The sequence below is a fragment of the Hypanus sabinus genome, chromosome 22 (genome assembly GCF_030144855.1).
Source record: "Hypanus sabinus isolate sHypSab1 chromosome 22, sHypSab1.hap1, whole genome shotgun sequence".
Taxonomy (NCBI): Eukaryota; Metazoa; Chordata; class Chondrichthyes; order Myliobatiformes; family Dasyatidae; genus Hypanus; species Hypanus sabinus.
In genome coordinates, this window is record NC_082727.1 from 18031330 (window position 1) to 18051647 (window position 20318).

General features: G+C 44.4%; 3 protein-coding genes across 11 annotated transcripts in view; all 3 read left to right on the forward strand.

Moving 5' to 3' along the window:
* Nucleotides 1-20318, forward strand: part of r3hcc1l (R3H domain and coiled-coil containing 1-like) — a 347567-nt gene that overhangs the window by 162404 nt on the left and 164845 nt on the right. The window lies entirely within an intron of this gene.
* On the forward strand, nt 3151-8346 carry LOC132379383 (uncharacterized). The gene is made up of 2 exons (XM_059947161.1): nt 3151-4116; nt 8055-8346. The coding sequence occupies exons 1-2, from the start codon at nt 3410-3412 to the stop codon at nt 8344-8346; spliced, it is 999 nt and encodes a 332-aa protein (XP_059803144.1). The 5' UTR covers nt 3151-3409.
* LOC132379734 (uncharacterized) lies at nt 13251-18838 on the forward strand. 2 transcript variants are annotated; one of them, XM_059948020.1, is made up of 2 exons: nt 13251-13728; nt 13933-18838. In XM_059948020.1, the coding sequence occupies exon 2, from the start codon at nt 15325-15327 to the stop codon at nt 16318-16320; it is 996 nt and encodes a 331-aa protein (XP_059804003.1). In that variant the 5' UTR covers nt 13251-13728; nt 13933-15324; the 3' UTR covers nt 16321-18838. The 2 variants fall into 2 exon arrangements, with proteins under 2 accessions (XP_059804003.1, XP_059804004.1); XM_059948021.1 differs by having other exon boundaries at nt 13251-13660.

Sequence of the window (20318 nt, forward strand, 5' to 3'; positions counted from 1 at the left end):
ACAGGACAGGGTTCAGAACTGGGAGATGTTCGAAACGGAACGAGGTTCAGAACTGGGAAATGTTCAAAACGGGACAGGGTTCAGACCTGGGAGATGTTCAAAACAGGACAAGGTTCAGAACTGGGAGATGTTCGAAACTGAACGAGGTTCAGAACTGGGAGATGTTCAAAACGGGACAAGGTTCAGAACTGGGAAATGTTCAAAACAGGACAGGGTTCAGAATTGGGAGATGTACAAAACAGGACAGGGTTCAGAACTGGGAGATGTTCAAAACAGGACAGGGTTCAGAATTGGGAGATGTTCAAAACAGGACAGGGTTCAGAATTGGGAGATCTTCAAAACAGGACAAGGTTCAGAGCTGGGAGATGTTCAAAGCAGGACATGGTTTAGAACTGGGAGACGTTCAAAACAGGACAGGGTTCAGAACTGGGAGACGTTCAAAACGACAGGTTTCAGAACTGGGAGATGTTCAAAACAAAACGAGGTTCAGAACTGGGAGATGTTCAAAACAGAACAAAGTTCACAACTGGGAGATGTTCAAAACAGGACAGTGTTCGGAACTGGGAGACGTTCAAATCAGAACAAGGTTCAGTAATGGGAGACGTTCAAAACAGGTCAGGGTTCAGAACTGGGAGACGTTCAAAACATGACAGGATTCAGAACAGGGAGACGTTCAAATCAGGACAAGGTTCAGTCCTGGAAGACGTTCAAAACATGACAGGATTCAGAACAGGGAGATGTTCAAAACAGGACAGGGTTCAGAACTGGGAGATGTTCGAAACGGAACGAGGTTCAGAACTGGGAAATGTTCAAAACGGGACAGGGTTCAGACCTGGGAGATGTTCAAAACAGGACAAGGTTCAGAACTGGGAGATGTTCGAAACTGAACGAGGTTCAGAACTGGGAGATGTTCAAAACGGGACAAGGTTCAGAACTGGGAAATGTTCAAAACAGGACAGGGTTCAGAATTGGGAGATGTACAAAACAGGACAGGGTTCAGAACTGGGAGATGTTCAAAACAGGACAGGGTTCAGAATTGGGAGATGTTCAAAACAGGACAGGGTTCAGAATTGGGAGATCTTCAAAACAGGACAAGGTTCAGAGCTGGGAGATGTTCAAAGCAGGACATGGTTTAGAACTGGGAGATGTTCAAAACAGGATGAGGTTCAGAACTGGGAGAAGTTCAAAATAGGACAATGCCATTTTAAGAAATGTTGGACAGGGCAACATTGGGAATTGATAAACAATGTCAAGTTCAGAAATGGGAGACGTTAAAAACCAGACAAGGTTCAGAACTGGGAGATGTTCAAAACAGGACAGGGTTCAGAATTGGGAGATGTTCGAAACAGGACAGGGTTCAGAATTGGGAGATGTTCAAAACAGGACAAGGTTCAGAGCTGGGAGATGTTCAAAACAGGACAAGGTTCAGAACAGGAAGATGTTCAAAACAGGACAGCGTTCAGAACTGGGAGATGTTCAAAACAGTTCATTGTTCAGAACCTGGAGACATTCCAAGCAAGACAGGGTTTGGAACTCGGAGATGTTCGAAACAGGACAAGGTTCAGAACTGGGAGATGTTCAAAACAGGACAGGGTTCAGAATTGGGAGACGTTCAAAACAGGACAGGGTTCAGAACTCGGAGACGTTCAAAACAGGACAGGGATCAGAACTGGGAGACGTTCAAAACACGACAAGGTTCAGAACTGGGAGATGTTCAAAACAGGACAAGGTTCAGAACTGGGAGATGTTCAAAACAGGACAGGGTTCAGAACTGGGAGACGTTCAAAACAGGACAGGGTTCAGAACTGGGAGACGTTCAAAACGACAGGTTTCAGAACTGGGAGATGTTCAAAACAAAACGAGGTTCAGAACTGGGAGATGTTCAAAACAGAACAAAGTTCACAACTGGGAGATGTTCAAAACAGGACAGTGTTCGGAACTGGGAGACGTTCAAATCAGAACAAGGTTCAGTAATGGGAGACGTTCAAAACAGGTCAGGGTTCAGAACTGGGAGACGTTCAAAACATGACAGGATTCAGAACAGGGAGACGTTCAAATCAGGACAAGGTTCAGTCCTGGAAGACGTTCAAAACATGACAGGATTCAGAACAGGGAGATGTTCAAAACAGGACAGGGTTCAGAACTGGGAGATGTTCGAAACGGAACGAGGTTCAGAACTGGGAAATGTTCAAAACGGGACAGGGTTCAGACCTGGGAGATGTTCAAAACAGGACAAGGTTCAGAACTGGGAGATGTTCGAAACTGAACGAGGTTCAGAACTGGGAGATGTTCAAAACGGGACAAGGTTCAGAACTGGGAAATGTTCAAAACAGGACAGGGTTCAGAATTGGGAGATGTACAAAACAGGACAGGGTTCAGAACTGGGAGATGTTCAAAACAGGACAGGGTTCAGAATTGGGAGATGTTCAAAACAGGACAGGGTTCAGAATTGGGAGATCTTCAAAACAGGACAAGGTTCAGAGCTGGGAGATGTTCAAAGCAGGACATGGTTTAGAACTGGGAGATGTTCAAAACAGGATGAGGTTCAGAACTGGGAGAAGTTCAAAATAGGACAATGCCATTTTAAGAAATGTTGGACAGGGCAACATTGGGAATTGATAAACAATGTCAAGTTCAGAAATGGGAGACGTTAAAAACCAGACAAGGTTCAGAACTGGGAGATGTTCAAAACAGGACAGGGTTCAGAATTGGGAGATGTTCGAAACAGGACAGGGTTCAGAATTGGGAGATGTTCAAAACAGGACAAGGTTCAGAGCTGGGAGATGTTCAAAACAGGACAAGGTTCAGAACAGGAAGATGTTCAAAACAGGACAGCGTTCAGAACTGGGAGATGTTCAAAACAGTTCATTGTTCAGAACCTGGAGACATTCCAAGCAAGACAGGGTTTGGAACTCGGAGATGTTCGAAACAGGACAAGGTTCAGAACTGGGAGACGTTCAAAACAGGTCAAGGTTCAGAACTGGGAGACGTTAAAAACCGGACAAGGTTCAGTCCTGGGAGACGTTCAAAACATGACAGGATTCAGAACAGGGAGATGTTCAAATCAGGACAAGGTTCAGAACTGGGAGACGTTCAAAACAGGACAGGGTTCAGAACTGGGAGATGTTCAAAACAGGACAAGGTTCAGAACTGGGAGATATTCGAAACAGAACGAGGTTCAAAACTGTGAGATGTTCAAAACGGGACAAGGTTCAGAACTGGGAAATGTTCAAAACAGGACAAGGTTCAGAACTGGGAGACGTTCAAAGCAGGACATGGTTTAGAACTGGGAGATGTTCAAAACAGGACGAAGTTCAGAACTGGGAGAAGTTAAAAATAGGACAATTCCAGATTTAAGATATGTTAGACAGGGCAACATGGGAATTGCTAAACATTCTCAAGTTCAGAAATGGGAGACGTTAAAAACCGGACAGGGTTCACAACCTGGAGACGTTCAAAACAGGACAGGGTTCAGAACCTGGAGATGTTCAAAATGGAACAAAGGTTCAGAACTGGGAGACGTTCAAAACAGAACAAGGATCAGTACTGGGAGACGTTCAAAACAGGTCAGGGTTCAGAACTGGGAGACGTTCAAAACAGAACAAGGTTCAGTACTGGGAGACGTTCAAAACAGGTCAGGGTTCAGAACTGGGAGACGTTAAAAACCGGACAAGGTTCAGTCCTGGGAGACATTCAAAACATGACAGGGTTCAGAACGGGGAGATGTTCAAATCAGGACAATGTTCAGAACTGGGAGACGTTCAAAACAGGACAGGGTTCAGAACTGGGAGATGTTCAAAACAGGACAAGGTACAGAACTGGGAGATGTTCGAAACAGAACGAGGTTCAGAACTGGGAGATGTTCAAAACGGGACAAGGTTCAGAACTGGGAAATGTTCAAAACAGGACAGGGTTCAGAACTGGGAGATGTTCAAAACAGGACAAGGTTCAGAACTGGGAGATGTTCGAAACGGAACGAGGTTCAGAACTGGGAGATGTTCAAAACGGGACAAGGTTCAGAACTGGGAGATGTTCAAAACAGGACAAGGTTCAGAACTGGGAGATGTTCGAAACTGAACGAGGTTCAGAACTGGGAGATGTTCAAAACAGGACAGGGTTCAGAATTGGGAGATGTACAAAACAGGACAGGGTTTAGAACTGGCAGATGTTCAAAACAGGACAAGGTTCAGAACTGGGAGAGGTTCAAAATAGGACAATGCCATTTTAAGAAATGTTAGACAGGGCAACATTGGGAATTGATAAACAATGTCAAGTTCAGAAATGGGAGACGTTAAAAACCGGACAAGGTTCAGAACTGGGAGATGTTCAAAACAGGACAGGGTTCAGAATTGGGAGATGTTCAAAACAGGACAAGGTTCAGAGCTGGGAGATGTTCAAAACAGAACAAGGTTCAGAACTGGGAGACGTTCAAAACAGGACAAGGTTCAGAACAGGAAGATGTTCAAAACAGGACAGCATTCAGAACTGGGAGATGTTCGAAACGGAACGAGGTTCAGAACTGGGAGAAGTTCAAAACAGGACGAAGTTCAGAACTGGGAGAAGTTAAAAATAGGACAATTCCAGATTTAAGATATGTTAGACAGGGCAACATGGGAATTGCTAAACATTCTCAAGTTCAGAAATGGGAGACGTTAAAAACCGGACAGGGTTCACAACCTGGAGACGTTCAAAACCGGACAGGGTTCACAACCTGGAGACGTTCAAAACAGGACAGGGTTCAGAACCTGGAGATGTTCAAAATGGAACAAAGGTTCAGAACTGGGAGACGTTCAAAACAGAACAAGGATCAGTACTGGGAGACGTTCAAAACAGGTCAGGGTTCAGAACTGGGAGACGTTAAAAACCGGACAAGGTTCAGTCCTGGGAGACGTTCAAAACATGACAGGGTTCAGAACGGGGAGATGTTCAAATCAGGACAATGTTCAGAACTGGGAGACGTTCAAAACAGGACAGGGTTCAGAACTGGGAGATGTTCAAAACAGGACAAGGTACAGAACTGGGAGATGTTCGAAACAGAACGAGGTTCAGAACTGGGAGATGTTCAAAACAGGTCAAGGTTCAGAACTGGGAGACGTTAAACACCGGACAAGGTTCAGTCCTGGGAGACGTTCAAAACATGACAGGATTCAGAACAGGGAGATGTTCAAATCAGGACAAGGTTCAGAACAGGAAGATGTTCAAAACAGGACAGCATTCAGAACTGGGAGATGTTCGAAACGGAACGAGGTTCAGAACTGGGAGAAGTTCAAAACAGGGCGAAGTTCAGAACTGGGAGAAGTTAAAAATAGGACAATTCCAGATTTAAGATATGTTAGACAGGGCAACATGGGAATTGCTAAACATTCTCAAGTTCAGAAATGGGAGACGTTAAAAACCGGACAGGGTTCACAACCTGGAGACGTTCAAAACCGGACAGGGTTCACAACCTGGAGACGTTCAAAACAGGACAGGGTTCAGAACCTGGAGATGTTCAAAATGGAACAAAGGTTCAGAACTGGGAGACGTTCAAAACAGAACAAGGATCAGTACTGGGAGACGTTCAAAACAGGTCAGGGTTCAGAACTGGGAGACGTTCAAAACAGAACAAGGTTCAGTACTGGGAGACGTTCAAAACAGGTCAGGGTTCAGAACTGGGAGACGTTAAAAACCGGACAAGGTTCAGTCCTGGGAGACGTTCAAAACATGACAGGGTTCAGAACGGGGAGATGTTCAAATCAGGACAGGGTTCAGAATTGGGAGATGTTCAAAACAGGACAGGGTTCAGAATTGGGAGATCTTCAAAACAGGACAAGGTTCAGAGCTGGGAGATGTTCAAAGCAGGACATGGTTTAGAACTGGGAGATGTTCAAAACAGGATGAGGTTCATAACTGGGAGAAGTTCAAAATAGGACAATGCCATTTTAAGAAATGTTGGACAGGGCAACATTGGGAATTGATAAACAATGTCAAGTTCAGAAATGGGAGACGTTAAAAACCAGACAAGGTTCAGAACTGGGAGATGTTCAAAACAGGACAGGGTTCAGAATTGGGAGATGTTCGAAACAGGACAGGGTTCAGAATTGGGAGATGTTCAAAACAGGACAAGGTTCAGAGCTGGGAGATGTTCAAAACAGGACAAGGTTCAGAACAGGAAGATGTTCAAAACAGGACAGCGTTCAGAACTGGGAGATGTTCAAAACAGTTCATTGTTCAGAACCTGGAGACATTCCAAGCAAGACAGGGTTTGGAACTCGGAGATGTTCGAAACAGGACAAGGTTCAGAACTGGGAGACGTTCAAAACAGGTCAAGGTTCAGAACTGGGAGACGTTAAAAACCGGACAAGGTTCAGTCCTGGGAGACGTTCAAAACATGACAGGATTCAGAACAGGGAGATGTTCAAATCAGGACAAGGTTCAGAACTGGGAGACGTTCAAAACAGGACAGGGTTCAGAACTGGGAGATGTTCAAAACAGGACAAGGTTCAGAACTGGGAGATATTCGAAACAGAACGAGGTTCAAAACTGTGAGATGTTCAAAACGGGACAAGGTTCAGAACTGGGAAATGTTCAAAACAGGACAAGGTTCAGAACTGGGAGACGTTCAAAGCAGGACATGGTTTAGAACTGGGAGATGTTCAAAACAGGACGAAGTTCAGAACTGGGAGAAGTTAAAAATAGGACAATTCCAGATTTAAGATATGTTAGACAGGGCAACATGGGAATTGCTAAACATTCTCAAGTTCAGAAATGGGAGACGTTAAAAACCGGACAGGGTTCACAACCTGGAGACGTTCAAAACAGGACAGGGTTCAGAATTGGGAGATGTTCGAAACAGGACAGGGTTCAGAATTGGGAGATGTTCAAAACAGGACAAGGTTCAGAGCTGGGAGATGTTCAAAACAGGACAAGGTTCAGAACAGGAAGATGTTCAAAACAGGACAGCGTTCAGAACTGGGAGATGTTCAAAACAGTTCATTGTTCAGAACCTGGAGACATTCCAAGCAAGACAGGGTTTGGAACTCGGAGATGTTCGAAACAGGACAAGGTTCAGAACTGGGAGACGTTCAAAACAGGTCAAGGTTCAGAACTGGGAGACGTTAAAAACCGGACAAGGTTCAGTCCTGGGAGACGTTCAAAACATGACAGGATTCAGAACAGGGAGATGTTCAAATCAGGAACAAGGTTCAGAACTGGGAGACGTTCAAAACAGGACAGGGTTCAGAACTGGGAGATGTTCAAAACAGGACAAGGTTCAGAACTGGGAGATATTCGAAACAGAACGAGGTTCAAAACTGTGAGATGTTCAAAACGGGACAAGGTTCAGAACTGGGAAATGTTCAAAACAGGACAAGGTTCAGAACTGGGAGACGTTCAAAGCAGGACATGGTTTAGAACTGGGAGATGTTCAAAACAGGACGAAGTTCAGAACTGGGAGAAGTTAAAAATAGGACAATTCCAGATTTAAGATATGTTAGACAGGGCAACATGGGAATTGCTAAACATTCTCAAGTTCAGAAATGGGAGACGTTAAAAACCGGACAGGGTTCACAACCTGGAGACGTTCAAAACAGGACAGGGTTCAGAACCTGGAGATGTTCAAAATGGAACAAAGGTTCAGAACTGGGAGACGTTCAAAACAGAACAAGGATCAGTACTGGGAGACGTTCAAAACAGGTCAGGGTTCAGAACTGGGAGACGTTCAAAACAGAACAAGGTTCAGTACTGGGAGACGTTCAAAACAGGTCAGGGTTCAGAACTGGGAGACGTTAAAAACCGGACAAGGTTCAGTCCTGGGAGACATTCAAAACATGACAGGGTTCAGAACGGGGAGATGTTCAAATCAGGACAATGTTCAGAACTGGGAGACGTTCAAAACAGGACAGGGTTCAGAACTGGGAGATGTTCAAAACAGGACAAGGTACAGAACTGGGAGATGTTCGAAACAGAACGAGGTTCAGAACTGGGAGATGTTCAAAACGGGACAAGGTTCAGAACTGGGAAATGTTCAAAACAGGACAGGGTTCAGAACTGGGAGATGTTCAAAACAGGACAAGGTTCAGAACTGGGAGATGTTCGAAACGGAACGAGGTTCAGAACTGGGAGATGTTCAAAACGGGACAAGGTTCAGAACTGGGAGATGTTCAAAACAGGACAAGGTTCAGAACTGGGAGATGTTCGAAACTGAACGAGGTTCAGAACTGGGAGATGTTCAAAACAGGACAGGGTTCAGAATTGGGAGATGTACAAAACAGGACAGGGTTTAGAACTGGCAGATGTTCAAAACAGGACGAGGTTCAGAACTGGGAGAGGTTCAAAATAGGACAATGCCATTTTAAGAAATGTTAGACAGGGCAACATTGGGAATTGATAAACAATGTCAAGTTCAGAAATGGGAGACGTTAAAAACCGGACAAGGTTCAGAACTGGGAGATGTTCAAAACAGGACAGGGTTCAGAATTGGGAGATGTTCAAAACAGGACAAGGTTCAGAGCTGGGAGATGTTCAAAACAGAACAAGGTTCAGAACTGGGAGACGTTCAAAACAGGACAAGGTTCAGAACAGGAAGATGTTCAAAACAGGACAGCATTCAGAACTGGGAGATGTTCGAAACGGAACGAGGTTCAGAACTGGGAGAAGTTCAAAACAGGACGAAGTTCAGAACTGGGAGAAGTTAAAAATAGGACAATTCCAGATTTAAGATATGTTAGACAGGGCAACATGGGAATTGCTAAACATTCTCAAGTTCAGAAATGGGAGACGTTAAAAACCGGACAGGGTTCACAACCTGGAGACGTTCAAAACCGGACAGGGTTCACAACCTGGAGACGTTCAAAACAGGACAGGGTTCAGAACCTGGAGATGTTCAAAATGGAACAAAGGTTCAGAACTGGGAGACGTTCAAAACAGAACAAGGATCAGTACTGGGAGACGTTCAAAACAGGTCAGGGTTCAGAACTGGGAGACGTTCAAAACAGAACAAGGTTCAGTACTGGGAGACGTTCAAAACAGGTCAGGGTTCAGAACTGGGAGACGTTAAAAACCGGACAAGGTTCAGTCCTGGGAGACGTTCAAAACATGACAGGGTTCAGAACGGGGAGATGTTCAAATCAGGACAATGTTCAGAACTGGGAGACGTTCAAAACAGGACAGGGTTCAGAACTGGGAGATGTTCAAAACAGGACAAGGTACAGAACTGGGAGATGTTCGAAACAGAACGAGGTTCAGAACTGGGAGATGTTCAAAACAGGTCAAGGTTCAGAACTGGGAGACGTTAAACACCGGACAAGGTTCAGTCCTGGGAGACGTTCAAAACATGACAGGATTCAGAACAGGGAGATGTTCAAATCAGGACAAGGTTCAGAACAGGAAGATGTTCAAAACAGGACAGCATTCAGAACTGGGAGATGTTCGAAACGGAACGAGGTTCAGAACTGGGAGAAGTTCAAAACAGGACGAAGTTCAGAACTGGGAGAAGTTAAAAATAGGACAATTCCAGATTTAAGATATGTTAGACAGGGCAACATGGGAATTGCTAAACATTCTCAAGTTCAGAAATGGGAGACGTTAAAAACCGGACAGGGTTCACAACCTGGAGACGTTCAAAACCGGACAGGGTTCACAACCTGGAGACGTTCAAAACAGGACAGGGTTCAGAACCTGGAGATGTTCAAAATGGAACAAAGGTTCAGAACTGGGAGACGTTCAAAACAGAACAAGGATCAGTACTGGGAGACGTTCAAAACAGGTCAGGGTTCAGAACTGGGAGACGTTCAAAACAGAACAAGGTTCAGTACTGGGAGACGTTCAAAACAGGTCAGGGTTCAGAACTGGGAGACGTTAAAAACCGGACAAGGTTCAGTCCTGGGAGACGTTCAAAACATGACAGGGTTCAGAACGGGGAGATGTTCAAATCAGGACAATGTTCAGAACTGGGAGACGTTCAAAACAGGACGGGGTTCAGAACTGGGAGATGTTCAAAACAGGACAAGGTACAGAACTGGGAGATGTTCGAAACAGAACGAGGTTCAGAACTGGGAGATGTTCAAAACAGGTCAAGGTTCAGAACTGGGAGACGTTAAACACCGGACAAGGTTCAGTCCTGGGAGACGTTCAAAACATGACAGGATTCAGAACAGGGAGATGTTCAAATCAGGACAAGGTTCAGAACTGGGAGACGTTCAAAACAGAACAAGGTTCAGTACTGGGAGACGTTCAAAACAGGTCAGGGTTCAGAACTGGGAGACGTTAAAAACCGGACAAGGTTCAGTCCTGGGAGACATTCAAAACAGGACAGGGTTCAGAACTGGGAGATGTTCAAAACAGGACAAGGTACAGAACTGGGAGATGTTCGAAACAGAACGAGGTTCAGAACTGGGAGATGTTCGAAACAGAACGAGGTTCAGAACTGGGAGATGTTCAAAACAGGACAAGGTACAGAACTGGGAGATGTTCGAAACAGAACGAGGTTCAGAACTGGGAAATGTTCAAAACAGGACAGGGTTCAGAACTGGGAGATGTTCAAAACAGGACAAGGTTCAGAACTGGGAGATGTTCGAAACGGAACGAGGTTCAGAACTGGGAGATGTTCAAAACGGGACAAGGTTCAGAACTGGGAGATGTTCAAAACAGGACAAGGTTCAGAACTGGGAGATGTTCGAAACTGAACGAGGTTCAGAACTGGGAGATGTTCAAAACAGGACAGGGTTCAGAATTGGGAGATGTACAAAACAGGACAGGGTTTAGAACTGGCAGATGTTCAAAACAGGACGAGGTTCAGAACTGGGAGAGGTTCAAAATAGGACAATGCCATTTTAAGAAATGTTAGACAGGGCAACATTGGGAATTGATAAACAATGTCAAGTTCAGAAATGGGAGACGTTAAAAACCGGACAAGGTTCAGAACTGGGAGATGTTCAAAACAGGACAGGGTTCAGAATTGGGAGATGTTCAAAACAGGACAGGGTTCAGAATTGGGAGACGTTCAAAACAGGACAAGGTTCAGAGCTGGGAGATGTTCAAAACAGAACAAGGTTCAGAACTGGGAGACGTTCAAAACAGGACAAGGTTCAGAACAGGAAGATGTTCAAAACAGGACAGCATTCAGAACTGGGAGATGTTCGAAACGGAACGAGGTTCAGAACTGGGAGAAGTTCAAAACAGGACGAAGTTCAGAACTGGGAGAAGTTAAAAATAGGACAATTCCAGATTTAAGATATGTTAGACAGGGCAACATGGGAATTGCTAAACATTCTCAAGTTCAGAAATGGGAGATGTTAAAAACCGGACAGGGTTCACAACCTGGAGACGTTCAAAACAGGACAGGGTTCAGAACCTGGAGATGTTCAAAATGGAACAAAGGTTCAGAACTGGGAGACGTTCAAAACAGAACAAGGATCAGTACTGGGAGACGTTCAAAACAGGTCAGGGTTCAGAACTGGGAGACGTTCAAAACAGAACAAGGTTCAGTACTGGGAGACGTTCAAAACAGGTCAGGGTTCAGAACTGGGAGACGTTAAAAACCGGACAAGGTTCAGTCCTGGGAGACGTTCAAAACATGACAGGGTTCGGAACGGGGAGATGTTCAAATCAGGACAATGTTCAGAACTGGGAGACGTTCAAAACAGGACAGGGTTCAGAACTGGGAGATGTTCAAAACAGGACAAGGTACAGAACTGGGAGATGTTCGAAATAGAACGAGGTTCAGAACTGGGAGATGTTCAAAACGGGACAAGGTTCAGAACTGGGAAATGTTCAAAACAGGACAGGGTTCAGAACTGGGAGATGTTCAAAACAGGACAAGGTTCAGAACTGGGAGATGTTCGAAACGGAACAAGGTTCAGAACTGGGAGATGTTCAAAACGGGACAAGGTTCAGAACTGGGAGATGTTCAAAACAGGACAAGGTTCAGAACTGGGAGATGTTCGAAACTGAACGAGGTTCAGAACTGGGAGATGTTCAAAACAGGACAGGGTTCAGAATTGGGAGATGTACAAAACAGGACAGGGTTTAGAACTGGCAGATGTTCAAAACAGGACGAGGTTCAGAACTGGGAGAGGTTCAAAATAGGACAATGCCATTTTAAGAAATGTTAGACAGGGCAACATTGGGAATTGATAAACAATGTCAAGTTCAGAAATGGGAGACGTTAAAAACCGGACAAGGTTCAGAACTGGGAGATGTTCAAAACAGGACAGGGTTCAGAATTGGGAGATGTTCAAAACAGGACAGGGTTCAGAATTGGGAGATGTTCAAAACAGGACAAGGTTCAGAGCTGGGAGATGTTCAAAACAGAACAAGGTTCAGAACTGGGAGACGTTCAAAACAGGACAAGGTTCAGAACAGGAAGATGTTCAAAACAGGACAGCATTCAGAACTGGGAGATGTTCGAAACGGAACGAGGTTCAGAACTGGGAGATGTTCAAAACGGGACAAGGTTCAGAACTGGGAGATGTTCAAAACAGGACAGGGTTCAGAACTGGGAGATGTTCAAAACAGTTCATTGTTCAGAACCTGGAGACGTTCCAAGCAAGACAGGGTTTGGAACTCGGAGATGTTCGAAACAGGACAAGGTTCAGAACTGGGAGACGTTCAGAACAGGTCAAGGTTCAGAACTGGGAGACGTTCAAAACGGGACAAGGTTCAGAACTGGGAAATGTTCAAAACAGGACAGGGTTCAGAATTGGGAGATGTACAAAACAGGACAGGGTTCAGAATTGGGAGATGTTCAAAGCAGGACATGGTTTAGAACTGGGAGATGTTCAAAACAGGACGAGGTTCAGAACTGGGAGAAGTTCAAAATAGGACAATGCCATTTTAAGAAATGTTAGACAGGGCAACATTGGGAACTGATAAACAATGTCAAGTTCAGAAATGGGAGACGTTAAAAACCGGACAAGGTTCAGAACTGGGAGACGTTCAAAACAGGACAGGGTTCAGAATTGGGAGATGTTCAAAACAGGACAGTGTTCAGAATTGGGAGATGTTCAAAACAGGACAAGGTTCAGAGCTGGGAGATGTTCAAAACAGGACAAGGTTCAGAACCTGGAGACATTCCAAGCAAGACAGGGTTTGGAACTCGGAGATGTTCGAAACAGGACAAGGTTCAGAACTGGGAAATGTTCAAAACAGGACAGGGTTCAGAATTGGGAGATGTTCAAAACAGGACAGGGTTCAGAATTGGGAGATGTTCAAAACAGGACAAGGTTCAGAGCTGGGAGATGTTCAAAACAGAACAAGGTTCAGAGCTGGGAGATGTTCAAAACAGAACAAGGTTCAGAACTGGGAGACGTTCAAAACAGGACAAGGTTCAGAACAGGAAGATGTTCAAAACAGGACAGCATTCAGAACTGGGAGATGTTCGAAACGGAACGAGGTTCAGAACTGGGAGAAGTTCAAAACAGGACGAAGTTCAGAACTGGGAGAAGTTAAAAATAGGACAATTCCAGATTTAAGATATGTTAGACAGGGCAACATGGGAATTGCTAAACATTCTCAAGTTCAGAAATGGGAGATGTTAAAAACCGGACAGGGTTCACAACCTGGAGACGTTCAAAACAGGACAGGGTTCAGAACCTGGAGATGTTCAAAATGGAACAAAGGTTCAGAACTGGGAGACGTTCAAAACAGAACAAGGATCAGTACTGGGAGACGTTCAAAACAGGTCAGGGTTCAGAACTGGGAGACGTTCAAAACAGAACAAGGTTCAGTACTGGGAGACGTTCAAAACAGGTCAGGGTTCAGAACTGGGAGACGTTAAAAACCGGACAAGGTTCAGTCCTGGGAGACGTTCAAAACATGACAGGGTTCAGAATTGGGAGATGTTCAAAATGGAACGAGGTTCAGAACTGGGAGATGTTCACAACAGGACAGGGTTCAGAATTGGGAGATGTTCAAATCAGAACAAGGTTCAGTACTGGGAGACGTACAAAACAGGTCAGGGTTCAGAACTGGGAGACGTTAAAAACCGGACAAGGTTCAGTCCTGGGAGACATTCAAAACATGACAGGGTTCAGAACGGGGAGATGTTCAAATCAGGACAACGTTCAGAACTGGGAAAGGTTCATAACAGGACATGGTTCGGAACTGGGAGATGTTCAAAACAGGACAAGGTTCGGAACTGGGAGACGTTCAAAACAGTTTATGGTTCAGAACCTGTTCCATGCAAGACAGGGTTTGGAACTCGGAGATGTTCGAAACAGGACAAGATTCAGTCCTGGGAGACGTTCAAAACATGACAGGGTTCAGAACGGGGAGATGTTCAAATCAGGACAACGTTCAGAACTGGGAAAGGTTCAAAACAGGACAAGGTTCAGAACTGGGAGATGTTCGAAACGGAACGAGGTTCAGAACTGGGAGATGTTCGAAACAGGGCAGGGTTCAGAATTGGGAGATGTTCAAAACAGGACAGGGTTCAGAATTGGGAGATGTTCAAAACAGGACATGGTTCAGAATTGGGAGATGTTCAAAACAGAACGAGGTTCAGAACTGGGAGATGTTCAAAACAGGACAGGGTTCAGAACTGGGAGACGTTAAAAACCGGACAAGGTTCAGTCCTGGGAGACGTTCAAAACATGACAGGGTTCAGAACGGGGAGATGTTCAAATCAGGACAACGTTCAGAACTGGGAAAGGTTCAAAACAGGACTAGGTTCAGAACTGGGAGATGTTCGAAACGGAACGAGGTTCATAACTGGGAGATGTTCAAAACAGGACAGGGTTCAGAATTGGGAGATGTTCAAAACAGGACAGGGTTCAGAATTGGGAGATGTTAAAAATGGAACGAGGTTCAGAACTGGGAGACGTTCAAAACAGGGCAGGGTTCGGAACTGGGAGACGTTCAAATCAGAACAAGGTTCAATCCTGGTGTACGTTGAAAACATGACAGGGTTCAGAACTGGGAGATGTTCGAAACAGGAAACGGTTCGGAACTGGGAGATGTTCGAAACAGGACAGGGTTCAGAATCTGGAGATGTTCAAAACGGAACAAATGTTCAGAACTGGGAGATGTTCAAAACAGGACAGTGTTCGGAACTGGGAGATGTTCTAAACAGGACAGGGTTCAGAATTGGGAGATGTTCATAACAGGACAAGGTTCAGAACTGGGAGACGTTCAAAACAGGACAAGCTTCAGAACTGGGAGTCGTTCAAAACAGTACAGCGTTCAGAACTGGGAAAGGTTCATAACAGGACAAGGTTTAGAACTGGGAGACGTTCAAAACAGAACAAAGTTCAGAAATGTGAGACGTTAAAAACCGGACAGGGTTCACAACCTGGAGACGTTCAAAACAGGACAGGGTTCAGAACTGGGAGATGTTCAAAATAGGACATGGTTGCGAACTGGGAGACTTTCAAAACCGGACAGGGCTCAGAACCTGGAAACGTTCAAAACAGGACAGGGTTCAGAACCTGGAGATGTTCAAAACGGAACAAAGGTTCAGAACTGGGAGATGTTCAAAACAGGACAGTGTTCGGAACTGGGAGACTTTCAAATCAGAACAAGGTTCAGTACTGGGAGATGTTCAAAACAGGTCAGGGTTCAGAACTGGGAGACGTTAAAAACCGGACAAGGTTCAGTTCTGGGAGACGTTCAAAACATGACAGGGTTCAGAACGGGGAGATGTTCAAATCAGGACAACGTTCAGAACTGGGAAAGGTTCAAAACAGGACAAGGTTCAGAACTGGCAGATGTTCGAAACGGAACGAGGTTCATAACTGGGAGATGTTCATAACAGGACAGGGTTCAGAATTGGGAGACGTTCAAAACATGACAGGGTTCAGAACGGGGAGATGTTCAAATCAGGACAACGTTCAGAACTGGGAAAGGTTCATAACAGGACAAGGTTCGGAACTGGGAGACGTTCAAAACAGGACAAGGTTCAGTCCTGGGAGACGTTCAAAACATGACAGGGTTCAGAACGGGGAGATGTTCAAATCAGGACAACGTTCAGAACTGGGAAAGGTTCAAAACAGGACAAGGTTCAGAACTGGGAGATGTTCGAAACGGAATGAGGTTCAGAACTGGGAAAGGTTCAAAACAGGACTAGGTTCAGAACTGGGAGATGTTCGAAACGGAACGAGGTTCATAACTGGGAGATGTTCAAAACAGGACAGGGTTCTGAATTGGGAGATGTTCAAAACGGAACGAGGTTCAGAACTGGGAGATGTTCACAACAGGACAGGGTTCAGAATTGGGAGATGTTCAAAACAGGACAGGGTTCAGAACTGGGAGACGTTCAAATCAGAACAAGGTTCAGTCCTGGAATACGTTGAAAACATGACAGGGTTCAGAACTGGGAGATGTTCGAAACAGGGCAAGGTTTAGAACTGGGAGACGTTCAAAACAGGACAAGGTTTAGAACTGGGAGACGTTCAAAACAGAACAAAGTTCAGAAATGTGAGACGTTAAAAACCGGACAGGGTTCACAACTTGGAGACTATCAAATCCGGACAGGGTTCAGAACCTGGAGATGTTCAAAACGGAACAAAGGTTCGGAACTGGGAGACGTTCAAAACAGTACAGGGTTCAGAACTGGGAGATGTTCAAAATAGGACATGGTTGCGAACTGGGAGACTTTCAAAACCGGACAGGGCTCAGAACCTGGAAACGTTCAAAACAGGACAGGGTTCAGAACCTGGAAATGTTCAAAACGGAACAAAGGTTCAGAACTGGGAGATGTTCAATACAGGACAGGGTGCAGAATTGGGAGATCTTCAAAACAGGACAATGCCAGATTTAAGAAATGTTAGACAGGGCCACATTGGGAATTGATAAAACATTGTCAAGTTCAGAAATGTGAGACGTTCAAAACTCCAAAAGGTTCCGATCTGGGAGATATTCAAAACAGGACAAGGTTCAGAACTGGGAGACGTTCAAAACAGGACATGGTTCAGAAGCAGAAAGCGTTACAGACAGGATTAGATCTGGAACTGGAAAATATTAGAGACAGGACGAGGTTTGGAACCGGAAAACATTCGAGACAGGATGAGCTTCAGAAACCAGGAAACACAAGAGACAGGATGATATTCGTAAGTGAGAGAAACGTTACAGTTTCGGAATTGGGAAGCGTTAGAGACAATGTGTGATTCAGAACCTAGAAAACTTAGAGACAGGACAAGATTCAGAACTGGAAAATGTTAGAGATGGGTGAGACAGTTAGAGATAGACAAGACAAAAGTTAGTTAGCGATGGGCAACACAAAGTTTAGAGATAGGCAAGGTTCAGGAATGGGAAATGTTAGAGACAGGACAAGGTTCAGATTTGGAACATGTTAGATTGAAGATGTGGTTCAGAAATAGGAAATGTTAGAGATGGGCAAGGAAGACATCAGAGATGGGTGAGGTTCAGAACTGGAGAACATTAGAGACCATACAACGTTCAGAACCAGGAAACGTTAGATATAGGACAAGGTTCAGAACCAGGGAAAGCTAGACATAGGAATAGGTTCAGTCTTGGGAAGCGAAGTTGGGGTAAGGTTTAGAACTGGGAAATGTTAGCCATTGGACAATGTTCAGAACATAAAGGGAAAAGAAAAAGAAAGTGCAAGAGAATGTCTGTGATAGCAGATAAAGACATGTAGAAACCAACTGCCGGAAGTGATGGTGCCTGAGGAGTGAACGTGGTGAAGTCTGGGGAATAACTCAAAGTTGATTTGCAGGAAGAGCAAATGGGAGAAATAAAATTAAATTTCACACGACCCCATTCATATTGTGAATGTTGGAAATATGGAAAACAAATTGTGACACTTAGGAAAACAAAACAAGTTCATCGTTCCACAATAAAGATATTTAAAAATGCTACAGATACTGGAAATTTGATTTAAAAACAAACAAGAGACCCCAGACTACTTCTTTCTTATTGCATTGAAGTGTAAGACCCAAGATAGATGCTGACACCCAGGAACCTGAAGCTGCTCACCTTTTCCACTACTGACCCCTCAATGAGGACTGGTTCTCCCAACTTCCCCTTCCTGGAGTCCACGGTCTGTTACCTGAACCTGATTTTGAATGCAAGGTTGTTGTTGTGACACCTCTCAATCGGACCAAATAGCTCACTCCTGTAAGCCTCCTCATCGTATTTCTTTTACTATGTTTGTTAGTTTGGGGACATAAGTAGAGAGATGGTAAATATGGTATACAGCATGCTTACCTTCAACACTTATGGTGGGTATATTAGATGTCCAACATCCACAGTTTTTTGGCTTTTCAATTAGCCTAAGAGCAATTGTGTTATGTTGACCAGGGGGTTTCATCTTTGAGCATTTCACCAAGCTAACTGATTATAGAACAGTCTGGCACAAGAACAGGCCCTTCAGCTCAAGTCAGTGCTAGAGTGATAGCAATTTAACCTGACTACCTGCCAGCATGTGGTCTGTTCACCTCCTTGTACGTCTGTCTAAATGCCTCTTAAATATTACTATGAAAGCTGCTTCTGCAGCTTCCCCTATCAGTGTGTACCAGGCAGCTGTCACTCTGTGTGAAAAAAATCGTAAATATCCTTTAATCACCACCTCCCTTTGTCTAGGACCAGAGGACACAATCTCAGAATAGATGAACTCCCCTTTAAAACAGAGATGAGGAGGAATTTCTTTAGCCAGCGGGTGGTGAATCTGTGGAATTCATTGTCACAGATGGCTGTGGAGGCCAAGTCGTTGGGCAAATTTAAAGTGGATGTTGATAGCTTCTTAAGCTCTGGTGTGATAGCACATAAGAGGTTACGAATAAAAGACTGGAGAATGGGGTTGAGAAGAGGGAAAATAATGGAATGGTGGAGCAAACACTATGGGCGGAATGGCCTAATTTTGCTTCTATGTCTTATATTCTTAAATCCCTGCACTCTAGTATTTGACACTTCCACTCTGCGGGGGGGGGGGGGACCAAGACTAAATTTCCTATTTATACCTCACAGAAGTTTATAATCTTTTATCAGGTAGTCTAGCAGCCTCTGATGTTCCAGAGAGAAAAAAACAAATTAAGTTTTTCTATCCTCATAGCAGAAATACTCTAAACAGGGCTGCAAAGCCTCTTCTGCACCTTTTCCAAAACCTCCACATCTTTCTGGTAATTCAGAACAGAATCACACATGATATACAAAAGGTGGCCTAACCAAAGATTTATATCACTGAAATATAACTTACCAACTTTTATACTCAACGCTCCAACTGATGAAAGCAAGTATGATGTACATCTTCTTTACCATCCTATATACTTATCAGTCTGAGACCACTGTGTTGGTTGTTAATGCAAACAATGCATTTCACTGTATAATTCGATGTACATACAGTCATACAAACGTATAGTGCAGAAACAGATCTTTGGCCCATCTAGTCCATGCTAAAACCATTTAAGCTGTTTACTCCCATTGACCTAGCCCTCCATATCCCTACTATCCATGTAACTATCCTAACTACTCTGAAATCGAGCTTATATGCACCACTTGTGCTGGCAACTCATTCAACACGAGCCTCTGAGTGAAGAAGTTTCCCTTCATGTTCCTCTTAAACTTCTCACCTTTCACCCTTAACAAATGACCTCAGGTTGTAGCCCACCCAACCTCAGTGGAAAAAAATCTGCTTGCATTTACCATATCTATACCCAACACAATACTCCAAATTAGGCCTCACCAACATCTTATACAACTTCAACATCCCATCTCTTGTCCTCATTACATTGATTTATGAAGGCGAGTGTGCCAAAAGCTTTCTTTATGACCCTATCAACCTGTGACACCACTTTCAATGAATATGATCACTTTGTTCTACCACATTCCTCAGTGCTCTACCGTTCACTGTGTAAGACCTACCCTGGTTAGTCCTACCAAAGTGCAACACCTCACACAGGTCTGCATTTTTCATCCCATTTTTCCAGCTTATGCAGATCCCTCTGCAAACCATGATATCCTTCCTCACTGATCACTACAACCCCAGTTTTAGTGCATTCTGCAAATTTGCTAATCTAGTTAACCACATTGTCATCCAGATCATTGATATAGATGACAAAGGACCCAGCACCGTCCCCTGCAGCACACCACTTGTCACAGGCCTCCAGTGACAGAGGCAACCCTCTACTAGCACTCTCTGGCTTCTCCCACAAAGTCAATGCCTAATCCAATTTGCTACCTCATCCTGAATGCCGAGCGAATAAACCTTCTTGACAAGCCTCCTGATAAATAAATCTGAATCTGAATCTGAATCCACTTATGTTCAATGCTGATAGCAAAGGAACTCTTTCTGAGAAGAGCAAAAGGCTCAGCAAATCCCTGGTAAGGAAGATAAACCCTTCCTGTTCGTGCTGTTTAGGCTTCCCAGACTTCTATATTCTGCA

Coding starts and splice junctions, on each gene's coding strand:
- LOC132379383 (XM_059947161.1), top strand. CDS start 3,410: ATGGGAGACGTTAAAAACCGGACAGGGTTCACAACCTGGAGACGTTCA. Junction 4,117..8,054: donor GATGTTCAAAACAGGACAGG/GTTCAGAATTGG, acceptor AAACAGGACAAG/GTTCAGAACTGGGAGATGTT.
- LOC132379734 (XM_059948020.1), top strand. CDS start 15,325: ATGGTTGCGAACTGGGAGACTTTCAAAACCGGACAGGGCTCAGAACCT.